At 39.2% G+C, this 15,536-nt stretch overlaps 1 protein-coding gene across 1 annotated transcript in view; it reads left to right on the top strand.

Annotated features, from left to right (window-relative positions):
• MTX2 (metaxin 2) overlaps positions 1 to 14,784 on the top strand; it is a 61,696-nt gene extending 46,912 nt beyond the window's left edge. Inside the window, exons 7-10 of the mRNA XM_075180566.1 lie at positions 2,265 to 2,303; positions 2,657 to 2,782; positions 9,552 to 9,628; positions 14,414 to 14,784. Coding sequence (XP_075036667.1) covers positions 2,265 to 2,303; positions 2,657 to 2,782; positions 9,552 to 9,628; positions 14,414 to 14,621 — 450 coding nt within the window. The 3' untranslated portion in view covers positions 14,622 to 14,784. The remainder of the gene's footprint in view (positions 1 to 2,264; positions 2,304 to 2,656; positions 2,783 to 9,551; positions 9,629 to 14,413) is intronic.
• Positions 14,785 to 15,536: the final 752 nt, after the last annotated feature.

Genomic DNA, 15,536 nt, shown 5'->3' with positions numbered 1-15,536 from the left:
CAAACTCCTCTCAGATAAGGCCATGGTCGGGAATGGAACCATGAGTTCGATTCCCGAAGTGGGTAGTAATGGGCCACTGCGCTGCCCATTACTTTGAAGATATGCTGAGACTGAAAGCTCTTTCGAGCAGAGTGATAAACTTTGCAGCTGCAATACATAAAATGCTGCTTCTTAAAATCTTTATTTTAACTGTACACCCCTGTCCTCTCGCCTATATTTCTCACTCTAGTTAGACACAGAATAAAATGAATCTTGTATAGAGATTATTGATCCCCATGTAATATGCTTTATTAAACTAGAGCAAAGTAGTGCATGTGTCATTTTGCTCTGTGTAAGCTGTGTGGTCCAGTTCCACATCAGCACAGACGGAACATGTTGCATAAGGATCAGTAATCTCTATGCACAGTGAATTTTTCGCCATGTGTGTTTCTTGCTGAATGCAGCCACACACCCTTGTATATACATATACAATCCTATATACACACAGGCAGGTAGTGTCATACTGTTGAATATGTGATTTCTGTGTTACATTGTTCAAGCAATCGTAGAGTAATAACTATTACACATGTATGTACATTTGTTAGAATTGCCTGAGGGTTTTTCTACCCACTGTGCTTCAGATTAGTGTAATTCATAAAGCTAACCGTACCTTGGTTCTGAATCAAATCATACTCTGTACATGAATCAATTACACATATTCTCATAGCACTGCTGGAAATGACAAAGTATATGTCCATTTACACTTCACTCCACTATGATACATACAGACATACGCTACAGGAGAGCATTAACACAATCTAGAACTGTATGTGATGTAATCTGTAACACTTGTCAGTGATGGAAGTGTATCATACATATTTTTTTTTCTGAGCATCAGTTAGTTTTAAATGACTCCAGTGTGTTGGTAGTCCAAAATGTATCTGTCACCTACACACAGAACAAGGAAGTATCTTATAGGCTGACCCATATCAACTTCGATGCAGACTATCAATTCACTAGGGGTGTGAAGCACAAAGTGATGTTTCCTATAGAATTCATAGGATGAATGCAGCCCACAAAATATAGAAGAGTGTACTTTATGGACTCAAACCTATAGGTGATGCGTACATGCTGTTAGGACGTTCCTCCTATGAGGCAATGTGAGAACCCGGTCCTTGGCAAGGGGGTGGTATGGCAGCGACGAGTGTCTTGCCCTGCCTCCTGGTGACCCAATTCTCCTGCGCTCTCTCATACAATACCTGTAGTGCGATGACTGTGAGAAGAGTAGGGTAGAATAGGGAGAGGAAGCTTTTTACCTCTTCTGCCCCTACTCCTCCCATGATGTCTTTCTCCACGCTCACTCCTGAGCAGCTGGTGACCGGAGCAACTGCAGGAGACGCTACCAGTGTACAATCGCCGGTTTGGTAAGCAAAAGGGGTTGGAACCGCCCCCGGCATGTTGGTGAAAGATCTGTTGGGGCGTTTGTAGTAAATTAATTTACAACGGTGGAGGTGTCTGTTGTAAATTCTACCATTCATCCCAGCTATTCAATCATCATTAATTATTTATATAGCGCCAACATATTCCGTAGCGCTTTACAATTTGGAACAAATACAGTAAGAAACAAACTGGGTAATACAGACAAAGAGGTGAGAAGGCCCTGCTCACAAGCTTACAATCTATGGGACAATGGGCGTTTGATACATGAGGCTAAGTCTACATTTTGCATTTCGGTCCAGCCAGACTGCAAAGATAAAAGTGATTTGTGTAAGCTTGCGAGCAGGAGCCTTCTCACCTCTTTGTCTGTTTACCCAGTTTGTTTATTAGTTTACTATGTTTGTCCCCAATTGTAAAACGCTACGGAATATGTTGGCGCTATATAAATAAATGATGATTTGTAAGCTAAATGATCCCGTCACACAACAATGTTTTTCAGGGGGTAGTTGTCTTGTGTGAAATTGTGTAACAGGTGGTAATTCAATGACTATAAATTCCAGGAAATGCGAATTTACAATCAAGTTGCATATGCGCCTCTTTGCAAAATGACCACTGTAACATTCAGACACAACTTAGCTCATTTCTACTTATGATATTTGTGAGATGGGGCAGGTTCTGCAGCAGAGATTAAGCAAACGCACAACTCTTTTATATGAGGGCAGTCGTTGTTTCCACTGGTTAGTATTGGAAAGATAAAGAAAACACCCTTATATGTGAATCCAAATCCCCTTTGCATTGCTTTTCTTCTTTATGCATTCTCTATTTTTATATCATTTATTTTCTTGCAGTTGTATATTCAGTGGTGTGATGAAGCTACACTAGAAGAGGTGAGTGACTCTGAAGCATTTATCTTGGTTAAATTTTAATGAGAAAACACTTTTGCTCACAATTGTCGGTCCCTTCTCATAAATGAAACATTGAGGTTTTATACCATTAGTTGATACAATGTATTTTTTTTCTGCTGGCACATACATTTTGCAATACATCTAGCAAATTTTAATATAGCTGTTAGCTATTTTCTATATATTTATAAGAAGCAACGTTTAAAAGAAAATATTTACTGCTGCAAGCTATGCATTTCTTTTGGAAAATATTCATTTTTTGAAAGTGTAGCCCCATTAGGCCATGAAAGCTGAGTGTGTTGTGTTTTGAGGATTCTGTGGTTTCTCTGTTTATTTAGATCACTGAACCTCGGTACAGCTCACCCTACTCCTGGCCACTTAACATTATTCTAGTTCTGCAAAAGAAATGGGAGATTAAGCGAAAAATGAAAGCCATTGGCTGGGCTGGGAAGAACGTGGAACAGGTCAGTGAGTGAAGAAATTTTAGAGAAAAAAAAAAAGCATTTTTTTTTTTCACCCTGTCAATGTGATATATAAAAAAGATATTTCTGCCATTGATCCAGAACAGAATTGGTGATTTAATGATTTAATTTTTCACTTCCACCCAAGAGCATTATTCCTCTAGTTTGCTTAGTATTTTTCAATTGGGAACTACTGCCGTTATCTATAGATCACCTGCATTAACTGCGGCTCTGTTATTATCATCATCATCATCATCATCATCATCATTTATTTATTTATATAGCACCACTAATTCCGCAGCGCTGTACAGAGAACTCATTCACATCAGTCCTTGCCCCATTGGGGCTTACAGTCTAAATTCCCTAATATAGACACACACTCACACACACACACACAGACAGACAGGGAGAGACTAGGGTCAATTTTGATAGCAGCCAATTAACCTACCGGTATGTTTTTTGGAGTGTGGGAGGAAACCGGAGCACCCGGAGGAAACCCACGCAAACACAGGGAGAACAAACTCCTTACAGATAAGGCCATGGTCGGGATTTGAACTCATGACCCCAGTGCTGTAAGGCAGAAGTGCTAACCACTTAGCCACCGTGCTGCTGTGTTATCGTTTTTACATATCGTTTGCTGTAACGGTCTAGCAGTGATCAGACAATACAGGTCAGATTGCTACAATGTAAATGCACCTATTTGTCTATTGAACAGGTAGCATCGAGCACATCCATTTTCTGCCTTGGGTAGTGCCCCAGAATGAATGCTTTGTGCGACCATTTGTGGGATTGGCAATGCTCAAACGTAAAAAAAATGTCACTTCAACTTCTAGCGTACTGTCGCTGTTGGATCACCCCCTTTATGACAGCTTTTATGTTGTTAGTCTAAAGTAATGCTCGTTTCAGCCTCATTTTTCTGCCATATTTATGTAATGATTTTATTTTTAGTATTTGTGCACCTAAAAAAAAAGCCTTTTCCTGTATAATGTTCACGCCTCATGTGTAAAAGGTGGACATTAAGGGTGACCTCTTCACTCTAACATTTCTCAGGACATGTAAGAATATGGTCATTCTTCAGCCACTCTGTAAAGCAGGACAGCTCCTGAAATGCACAAGGTCATTTTGCAACTCAAGATCTCTTTATTACATAGAGGTGCCGATTGAGGCACCTTCCAGCATTCAACAAGAAACTTTGCAATCAGCACAGCTCCTGAGATCAGAAGGAGCACAGTTTTCCACCCTGTAATCATTGCCCTCCTCACACGCTAATCTCAACCACTTACAGACACACCCAATGGCACAGTCATAATAAGAGTGTCATGGCACAAAATGCCATTTGTGCTGGGGGTCCCCACTTTGACTCTTGTTTTCAGAGAACATTATCGCATGATTGACTGCAGTACCAGTATTCTGTTTATTTATTTTATCTATATTTTACAGCCACTAAACATAAAATACAAGTTCATCCAACATGATAAGGCATGTAGTCCTGTTTACAAATGCATGTGTTCAATTGTTTAACACTATATTTCATCCTGCTATATTTCATGAAAAAAACACAAAACAAATATATTTAATATGTTCAGTTTTTATAAATAAAAGCACAAGATGTGTGCATCCAAAATGTTCCTGACAATAGGTTCCCAACTAAGGCTGGGTACACACTACAGGTTTTTCAGCCGACTTTCAGGCCAAACACCCGTAAACAGACTTCGGGCCGATATGGCAGAACACAATGACCGATAGTCATTCCAAAGCACCAGTCGTAAGTTCAGTCGGTTGGTCTGTAAAACTAATAATCTCGTTCCAATCACCTTCCGATCCTGCAGTGTGTATGCACTAACGATCACTATCTCCATAGAGTTTACAGAGTCGGGCTCTTTTCAGCTGATGCCGGCAATGAACATGTCCCGGTGACTAAATGTAAAGAGTGCTGTAGATGGAATAATTTGTCCGTTTTTTTCTGAGACTGAATATTTAGTTTGAGTCACTGAAGCTAATGTAATTTGTAAGGACATGTGGATAGCTATAACAAGGCGGTTAAGCAATGTGACGGGAACGAATGAATGTATACTGTGCTGTCATTCTTTAAATGACTACAGGACCAGATGAAGGGCACAGATCTGAAGGTAAATCATGTATAGTGTGTACGCATGTATTGGCAGACTGATTGGAACGTCTGTCCTTTGTGAAATTGTTAGTGTTAACAAACTGGTTTGAAAGTTTTTGTAGTGTGTACCCAGCCTTAATGAGTAGTAAAAATAAATAATAAAACAAGTAGAAAGGCAATATGTTTGTATTACAGATGTATAATAGCATGAAAATACAGTGTTTTGTTTTTAATGTTTGAAGGGTAAAAATAAAGACAAACTGCTTCACCCTCGTTTTCTTCAAGAACACTTAAAGGCCAATTCAGTGCAAAACACGAATACATAAAGTTATCAGTGGTGTTAGCTGACTGTAATTGAATACACAGTGTTACTTGCCATCAGTAGATCCAGCAATTTGGTGATCCTGAAGAGATCTTCCCCCTGTTCGGACTGACCTTGTTTGGGGTTATTATTGAGGATAAAGCCTATTCTATTTACAGTGCTTGTGTTAATAATATACGTCTGTACTTACATAAATGTTAGTACATAACACAGGTTTTTATGTGCACAGGTGAATCACTCAGGAAACCTCTCTAGTTTAGAATACTTTAGTGCTCTATATACGGCTTGTTTTTTACACATCTCTTAAAACCTGAAAAGCCGCTGCGATTTGACATAATGGTGCACCGTTTATAATGTCCAGCACTCTCCTGTCCAGGAGTGGGTAGGTCTTCAGTCTCACAACTTACTTGAGTCAAGAAATAATTAGTCTTTGAAGGAATTGTGCACGCTTTTATATCCTTATCTAGATCAGTACATCCCCTTTAGGAACTCCCACAATTACAATATTGCATCCGTTCACTGTCGATGATGACAGCCAGGATAGGTGAACGGTGGCAGCTACAACTGGGCAGGAAATTCAGACTACCGCTAACTAGTGAATGCAGCTCCTGGACAGGTATAGCGAGTAATCATCGCCACTTGTGTTCTAACTGCCGGAACGTCTAGATCTGATTGGTCTCCTCTCTCAGATGTCAACACTACGGAAAATGTAACTGCATTTAACCAAGGGTATGAAATGGGCATCAAAGTGATGCTTGGGCGAATGTCGGTCTATGTTGTGTACAACCACCTTTAGGGTCACCGGTTTTATGCTTTTATGTCATTTTCAGCTAGTTTTGATTTATTCTGCATTGTCAGGAATGTTTGCCTAGTCCACAATACAAACACCTCCTTTGTCTGTAGATGACTGTTGGGTGTTTAGTGACAGCAGTCTCCTTTGGAAACAGCCATAAATCTGTAACACATTTTGTAAATAGGTGTTATAATCATGGGTAGCATTTGTTTCTATGTAAGGGTGTATTATGCTTATAACCAAATGACCATGACCAACTCAGGAAAGGGGCTTGGGTTTACAGTAGTTGTCGAAGTGGATATTTAGAATTTGCGGTATGACAATGTTATGGGAATGGAATTTGATAGTTCTACAATGAAGGCAGTAGGAGTCGTGGCGGTATGGTACCACCTTATACACTGTAACCCAGTGGTGGAAGTGGAAGTATCTCTTTCATTACTCAGTGACTGTCTCTTTTTTTTCATGTGTTTAACCTGTGATGTAAAAGGCATTTCAAGCATCTTTCAGCTATGTGATGAGAAATCACAAGACGGCACTTAAGTAAATCCCGCCAAGTCTAGATTTGCAAATTAAGAAATTTTGGCTTAATTATCAGCTACATAGTGATCGTTATCAGCAACATGTTACTCAGGCTCTCATACTTTACTGGGTTCCTTACAAATAATTACTTTGTCTATACACAGCCTTTATCTCTTGTACAATTTACACTGGGGGTCTGCTAGCGAGATCAGATGACTGCCCACAGAGGCGTTTCACCTTCTGACTACATTCCAGCAGGCCTGATATCGATCCAATCAATTTTAAACCAGTTATAATCTGCCATCGCACTGTATTTGTTGCCACATGCTGTGATATCAGTGTATCTAGCCAAATTTACTGCTGGGCTTTGCACAGTCCTCCTTTACACCAGGCTCGAACATCAGTGGTGGTCTCTTTCCTGGGACCCCCACCATTGGCAAGTTGCAACATTCCCCAGTACTCCTTTCTTTAGCGATCTTCTGCTGGAGACTTTGTGTAGCACTATAGCAGCGACAAAGGGTGGAGAGAGCTGACGCATAGCAATAAAACCATAGCCTGCTCCTGCTTGCAATCCCTATTATAACCTGTCTTTTATTGCTCGATCTACCATGGTCGTTGGTAGCATATGCAGTGTTATGTTGTTTCCAGATGGCTACTAGTGTGATGTCACCACAGTGCAGATCAGCCATTGGAATTCCTGCTTTAGACATTACTGAAGGATGATCCTGGCCATGCTTGGCTGGCAGGCCATGCTGAGCCTTGTAGTTCCAATGTTAAATATGCAGCCTTTACAACTGGCCTTTTGCAAACATTTATTATTGCTTCACATCAACACTTATGCAAATGTTGCAATTTGATATATTGTGATAATATTATTTGAAATTTATGCATTTATTATTATAACTTCAATTTCAAAAGTACAGGCTGTAGCCGTCAACATTAATTGCTTGGAGACACCCTTCCACGCTGTTTCAGGCTTCCACTCTTAGGGGCCGATTCAATTGTTTGCATAACACAGCGGAAAACAATTCCAACGCTATTTAGTGTGATTTAATTGTCCATCAAAGTTTTTTTTTTTTTTTTTTTTGTTTTTCTTACTGAAAACAGCGTATCGCTGCGAGTTAGAGCCTGATATAAAAGTATAGGCTAAAGCACAAGTGAGCAATTCAATTATATGTTAAATAGGCAGTTTTATCTCGCACCTCTCCTGGCCGGGTAAAAAGTTGTAAACCACCTAAAATTAATGAAATAACAAAGTATATATTAAAAATGTGATAATTGTAAGTTGTTTTTTTTTGTTTTTTCTTTTGAATCCAGTATTTTTATTAGAATTTTTCAATATACAAACATAACAATCAACAAAAAGAAAAAAAACCAAAAAACAATTGCATACATATCAGAATTAAATGACGTAATTTACAAGATTTCAGTAAGGTATAATAACACAAATGTGCCATACTCATTTAGGATCATACATTACAAGTGCTTATACATATACATCATCATCACCATTTATTTATATACCGCCACTGATTCTGCAACGCTGTACAGAGAACTCGCTCACATCAGTCCCTGCCCCATTGGAGCTCACAGTCTAAATTCCCTAACACATACACACAGACAGACACACGTACTAGGGTCAATTTTGATAGCAGCCAGTTAACCTACTAGTATGTTTTTGGAATGTTACACATGTTACACATATAGGGTTTACCACATGGATCTAAATACTTATTATAGGAGCTGCAGGAGCCATACATTTAAGTACTTAGAGCATTTAAACTAGATGACACAAGATAAAATGGAGACTCCAACCATCTGTACCATATACTCTCAAATTTCTTCAGAGTCTGTCTGCTAGTATAAACATAACATTACAAAGAACTGAAAAAACCCCATTATAAAGCACACAAATATTTTTTGCAAAAATGGCAAATCTACCCTATTATGTATATATGTTTGCAGTAATGTGTCTTGAGGTACTTTGGTATGAATATAACTGTAAATTAGTGTAGTGTAATTAAAATATAATAAAAAAAAAAAAAAAATAGGTAATGTAATGCAATTTAAATTTTCACTGCAAAAAATTGCTAGATACTATGGATTCACAAGGGAATCACCAGAAATCCCAGAGATGACCGTGAGATTGCTGGAGATTTTTGTTATGCCTTCAACATGGAAGCGTTAAACCCTCCCCTCTCCTCCAATAACATTCGCATTCTCCTATGTTTAACACACGGGGGAGGCATTTATAGTTTTTGAATTGAATTGCACTATTTTGAACACAGCGGAAAGTGAAAATGGCAGCGGGTTCTGGGTTAATGCAGAGCGGTTTTTTAAGCACAGCGTTACAAGAATTAATTGAATCTGCCCCTTATAGTGATATTTGTCCTAGATGTTCTTGGGGCTTTTTTTATTTTGTTTTCTTACTTACAATGTATATCTTTTTATGAACTAATTTGTACAAAGTCATTTGTTTGCTTGTACTAGTAGATATATTATGTGTGTGTCTAGGCACGACAATGTCTCCTTATAGCTGGCCTCTTGGCCATGCCTACAGTTTGATTGGGTTGTGCATCAGGGGGTGGAGCCATGGCATCAGAATGTGCACAGTTCTGTATTTTATATATAATACTGTCAGAACATGCTGGGAAGCAACAAATGCAAGTTTGCAAAAGCCAACTGATGTGCGAGATACATAATTAATATTGCTGTTATTGAGTGTGGAGTTAGGCCCTCCCCTTCTACCCAGCAAGTATATGTCTGCCTGAGAGAGATATGTTTGGATACTCCGTTCTCTACAACAGCTGGAGAGCCACAGGTTGCCTGCCCCTGAATATAATCTGTGTTACCGGACAAGTGGCAGGATCTGTGGTCGGGCAAACATTTGTGATGACATAAGAGCTTGCTGCAGTGCTTACCAACTAGGAGGGATTTGTGTTGAATTTTTACAGAATAGGAGAGTTTTATACCTTATTTCTTCATTCTAGCACTGGGCAGTCTGCAAACATTGTGTTTGTTTCCTCAGGTGTATGAAGATGTAGATCAGTGCTGTCAGGCCCTGTCACAGAGGTTAGGAACCCAGCCGTATTTCTTCAATAAACAGTAAGTCATTGTGTTTTAAATTAATTCAACCATATTCAATGAAAGAATCCGCTCAACTCTGTCCTTGCTCAGTAGTTCTAAACATGGATGTAATGTGTATGTAGCACTGTTATTTTCTGCAGCATGTATGATATATACGCAGAGATACTGATAATGGGTAGGTTTACAATGTGCACTAAATGACTTGTAATATAGAACTGCTTACCTGTCAGTACAACATGCAGCATGTTATTCATCAGCTTCAGATGGTTGTTTATTGGATCCCTATTACAATTATCTGTTTTATTATGTGCCACCTGGACCTAGCTCACTAGAGTTTACAGCCAGAAGTGAAGCCGGAAGTGGGCGTTCTGTACAGTAGCTGAGCCACATACACACTTACCAGTATGTTACAATAAGTACACTGTGCTAGTGAGCCTGGTACGTCACATGTCCCCATCATGTCGTGTACTGAACTGATGAAGTCTATGGAACCAGAGTATATTGTTAGAATTGCATCTATTGTACAGAAAATATTTTTATTTGTATAGATGATCTTCATTGAAAAATAGGGACATTTCCAGGGATCAATATTTAAAACCTGGGACTGTCCCTGGAAATTAGGGACAGTTGGTGACTCTGAATATGTATATGTGTGTCTATCTCTATCTTTATACATACACACACTTTGTGGGTTTAGTGTGGCCTATGAATAGTTGCTGATATTGTTTGTTGTACATTACAAGTCTTATATATCCACCAGTGGCTCTGATGATTTTGTCTCTGATTAAAATGAGACATTATGAAAGGAATTCTGCTTAGTGCGATCTCAAGCCAGTATGGCATTTTATGTGTAGAACATTCAATAAGCCGTTTAGAATACATCCTAATGCTCCTATCTTCATCCCATTATGCCTGTAATACAACATTGGCCATATTCCAGTGGTTCAAGTGTAAACTGATCAGTATTGAGTTATTCCCACAGTATTTTGCTCATTGATCAATTTAGGACACTGCTAGTAATTAAGTTTTCATTATGTAAATTAGGGAATAATTTATAGGATGAATGTCATCATGCATTCTACTTAAATGGAACTATAGAATTTCACAGTAGGAAAAAAACAACTGACTGGTGGATCTAGTCTAGTAGTAGGCAACAGATGGGCCACATGCACGGACCTCCTGAGCAGTGTCTTTGATACCCCATTCATACTGCATGAAAAACTCTGTTTTTTGCTGGGGCTAGCCCAGACGACCCGGGTTTAGCTGCAGTATAAATGGTGTTAGTGAAAAATCCCGGGTCTGAAGACCCGGGATTTAGACCCGGGACTTTTGGTGGAGTAACTCCCATGTCGGCCCTGGTTAGCCTGCAATATGAATGAACTCGGGTCTCATATAAAGCAGCTGATTGGGTGTCTGGGACGTCATAGTTATGCTGCCGCAGAAGAGTCTAGAAGGAGAACAGGAACTCTGGGCTACACAATAGTGACTCGTCGGCCATGATTAAAGCAATGTTGTGAATACCACCCACTTTGACCTCATCTTTGCGTGCAAAAAAACTAGTCCCCTTTAAATGATCTCAGTATTTTTCATCCATTGAAAGCTCCTCTTGTGATGACTCACACGTATTTCCAGGGCAGACCAGTGTTCAGTATGAATGGAGTCGACCTGGGAAATTCCCGGGTCCAAGGTACAATGTGAACGGGGACTCTGAGCTGGGACACTCTGAGACTCTGCAAAAACTCGGCTTGAAAACCCCAGGAAGTTGCAGGGGTGGGCAGTATGAGAGCGGTATTAGTCTCTAGTAACACTGACAGCACCTTCAGACATTCTATGTAGCAGGTTAGTCAGTTCCTCTCATCAGCGTGAGCTATAGGTCAGCCAAGTGGTTGGACTGCATGACCGCTTCATGTTACTGCTCTGATCTCCTAATGTTTCTATGCAAAGTCTATGTGTGGCCCTCTTGTTGTGATCAAGGACTACATGCCATGCTCCTGACAAGATCACATTGTCCACCATAAATCTGCCCGTAATAATTATTTTACAGCTTTCTTTGTTTGTTTTTGAATTTTTTAGCTGTATAGATTATTGTGAAAGTCTTATGTATTTCACATTTGTTTTTACATTTCTTTACTGTAGTCTTCAATTTATTCCATAAATCTACCACCCTTACTATAAAATTACTACCATTTATGAATATATAGTACATTTACCACCAATTAAACACCAAATCAGATTGACCTGATTTTTGTTTTTTAATGTATATGAATGTCCGATCTATGTGTTTCCTCTGATTAACATTTTTGGAGTTTCTGGTTACCTTACCCTTCCACTAGTGGCTTGACATCTGCCTGGGTGACCAGGTCACAGTATTCTCTGGAAGTGGTGTCTTTCCCAGAATCACTGCTCCTCTTTGATTTTGCTGTGATGTTTATTACCATTTGTTTAGACATTTACACAACAGAAATGGACCTAACGGCCACCACCTAGTTCCTATTCTCACTTGGGAAGAAATTCCAGACACATGAAAAGCCCAGAAGGGATGTCTATAAGTGTTTGAAGTACCCTATTCCTTTCTTGCTATGTTTTGTTATGCACAGGAGCTGTAGGGGACATTGGAAAAGGGCAGGCGATTCATGTAGTTTGTCCCACCAACTAAAAGAGTGAGGAACAGTTGGCACTTGTCACACTACCTTTCAGACTAAGGGGACAGAGCTGAAGCTGTCAATGTTAATTCCTGTTTTAGGAATACTCTATGCACATATGAACTACTGACAAGAAATGCTTATATGTCTGTAAATTCTTTGCAAATTAGCCATATGCAGTCTGTTGGGTTCTGATATATGTGCTGCATGCATATTAGAACGTGATTTTCTTGTAGCCATTTATTTATTAGCATTTTTATGTCTAGCGCCACCATTGTAGTCACCATTGCTTCATTTAATAGATGGGCATAAAATTCATGGAGATGCACGTTAACTAATGTTTGAGTTAAGGGGGTGAAACATGGACTGATTTAGCTTTTTGCATATTGACCTTCCAGTTAATTGCCTCTTCAGCCAATCCAAAATACTGTTTCCAATCTCATCTACCTCACCCACCTAACTTCCTCTGCTTCTCCGTCCTGTGATTCGTACAAGGATTCCATATAGCTTCTGGAATTACATTCTAGCTCCTTACCGCTAACCTGCTAAGCGCTCCCTTACATTAGACTAGCTTCCATTTTCCAAATATTTAAATACTCTTTCAGACTCGCCTATTCAGGCAAGCTTATGCACAAACTTCCTGCAACTGTTTATTCTTGCTTACAACAGACGATTACTTAACCATTAAAGTTCCCTTACATGTTTTTCTTAATCTCATTTCTGAGGCATACCTTGTTGGGACTGCTGCAGTCTTTCCTTTACTTGCTAGTTAGATTGCCACACTGTCATATGGCTGGGGATCGCGAGCAAGCGGCCCAATATCACAGCATGTAAACACACAAAATGAGAATGATCCCTAACAATGATCTGATCTAATATGGTAATCCCAGTTTATGTGATGATCTGATATGGTAATATTTTGGATCATTAATTGGCATGACCGTAAATTGAGTTTAAAGATACCCACGACAGTCATGTGGGTTTGTGGCTATATTCTGGATGCACTAATAGGGTCCTTTGTAGTACAGGAGTGATCAGCCAGATACTGTCCAATTTTACCATTTGGTGTGTGATCAAATTGAAAAATGATCCAAACATTCAGGGTCACAGCCTGTTATATCTCTGCATGTTTATTTAAGTGTCACATGTATCTAAATGGTTATCCCATTATGTGCTGTGCTATAGAATATTTTGGCACTTAATAAATATGTATAATAAGTGTATAAAATGACAGGCTAGTTACAAATAGAAGCGTAGTGAAACGAGTGGATATGGATCTTCCGGCTCTCAGTCACACTATGGGTTACACAGCCTAGGTGAGAGATTAAGCTGGGTGCGTTTGTTACATCAAACTTGGGGGCTTCATATCTCATTCAGTGCAGCGCACCTTTCTCATCTTCTGACATTAATGGGGTCACACACAATAAACCCTCATTCACAATGACAGTAATTTGTGTAAATACCCTGACGAAATAGCTTTGTTAGCATTGTACTATGTGAGTGTAGGTGAAGTATTGGGAAACATGCAGACAGTCTCGTTATGAATGGGTCCAGCTGCAGTCACGGAACGCAGTATTTCCCAATGACTTTAGTTTCATGTAATATCCAGTGTTACCAGCTTTAGTGGCTAATGAGTGGGATCTATGTAAGCCTCCATAATCTGAGCAAGAATAACATTAACTGTCAAAGTGGACCATCACCTACACAGAGGGGGTGCAGCCTTGTTTATTCAGCCTATCAATTCACTAGGAATTAGCGATAATAATTTTATTTATATAACACTTTTCTCCTAATAGGACACAAAGCGATTACAAACACATGATATAACATAAACATGTAAAGAATGAACAGAGTACAAAAGCGAACTAAGCAATTGTTTTTGTTTTTTAAAAGTTTCTTGTGAATCTTTGTTCAGCTCACAAAATGACAACCTCCAGAGTGTGTAGGTGACGGATCCACTGTAAATGTCTAACTTTTTAAGGTTATAAGAAATTGTTAGTAACTTTTTAACTCCCTATTTATGGGATAAGAAAACAAAGGAGTTCATCTGAATGGAAACATTCGCAGAATTTATTTTACGTGTTCTCTCCTCATTAAAAGAAGTCACAGATGGTTTTGACTTGAACACTGCACTGATCTGTTTCTTGTCCAATTTCCGTAGACCCACTGAGCTGGATGCTCTGGTATTCGGACATCTGTTCACAATCCTCACCACTCAGCTTACCAACGACGAACTCCGTGAAAAACTGAAAAACTACAGCAACCTCGTTGCCTTTTGCCGAAGAATCGAGCAGAGCTATTTTGAAGACCATGATAGAGACAGTTCTGCCGGCTCCTCTACAAGATTATCCAAAGGTCCCACACTATAGGGCTTCAATGATGTGATGTTTGGGGAAACTGGGGAATGGGAAATATTACTGTTTAATAGAATTTACTATATACATACAATGGATAACCCTTTGAATTGCACAAAAAGCATCCATAGAGCCAAACTGTGTCTGCATTATAATAAATCTAAGACAACTGCCTGAAGACTACACTTCCTTCTTTTTGATCTCACTGAAAGGACCTAAGCCCTATACAGATGTAGCAAATAGTGCCTTCAGATCCTGACAGGGGAAGAACAAAGGCCAGGTCATTTACATTACACTCTGGGGATTACAGTGCTAGTTACATGATGCAGCAAGACTTAGCCAAACTACTGTTTTCTAGTTGTAACAAGGGTGCACTCTGAAAAATCTGTATGTTTACAAGGTGATTAGCCCCTGTAACAGATTAGCATTCCAAAGATGGCAGCGCAGGGTTAATCCAGTTAAGAAAAAAAACAACTTTTCTCGCTTTCTGTTTTAGCTGCCTGTTGAATTTTGTTTTTATAAAAAAAACAACCCACTGCATTATATATTTCTTTAAACTTATTCAGCCCTTATCTTTCCTTGTGTCTTCCTTTTGGTGTTGGTTCCTTTGTTGTGGTTAGCCCAGTGAAGTGGAATGATAATGTACTGTATACAAATGGCGGAGTAGATGTATTACCTTGTTCCTGGCTACCATAAGGCTGGGTAGGTAAATGGTTCACATTCCTTCTGTAAGCAAAGGTCGGTTGCTTGAATCCTGGCTATGTCACGCAGGTCATAAGTAGCTTTCCATTTGACCTTTAGGACGATTACTTTATCAGCAAACAATGTCTTATCCTTTGCCAGTTTTTGCACAGTAAAAAGGTGTTAGATCAAACGATTGTGCAAACAGTAGAATTGAACTGTTCATATCACTATAATACATAATAACTA

This window comes from Mixophyes fleayi, chromosome 7, assembly GCF_038048845.1.
Source record: "Mixophyes fleayi isolate aMixFle1 chromosome 7, aMixFle1.hap1, whole genome shotgun sequence".
NCBI lineage: Eukaryota > Metazoa > Chordata > Amphibia > Anura > Limnodynastidae > Mixophyes > Mixophyes fleayi.
The sequence above is the reverse complement of the archived record's forward strand: the minus strand, read 5'-3'. Positions and strand labels throughout refer to the sequence as shown.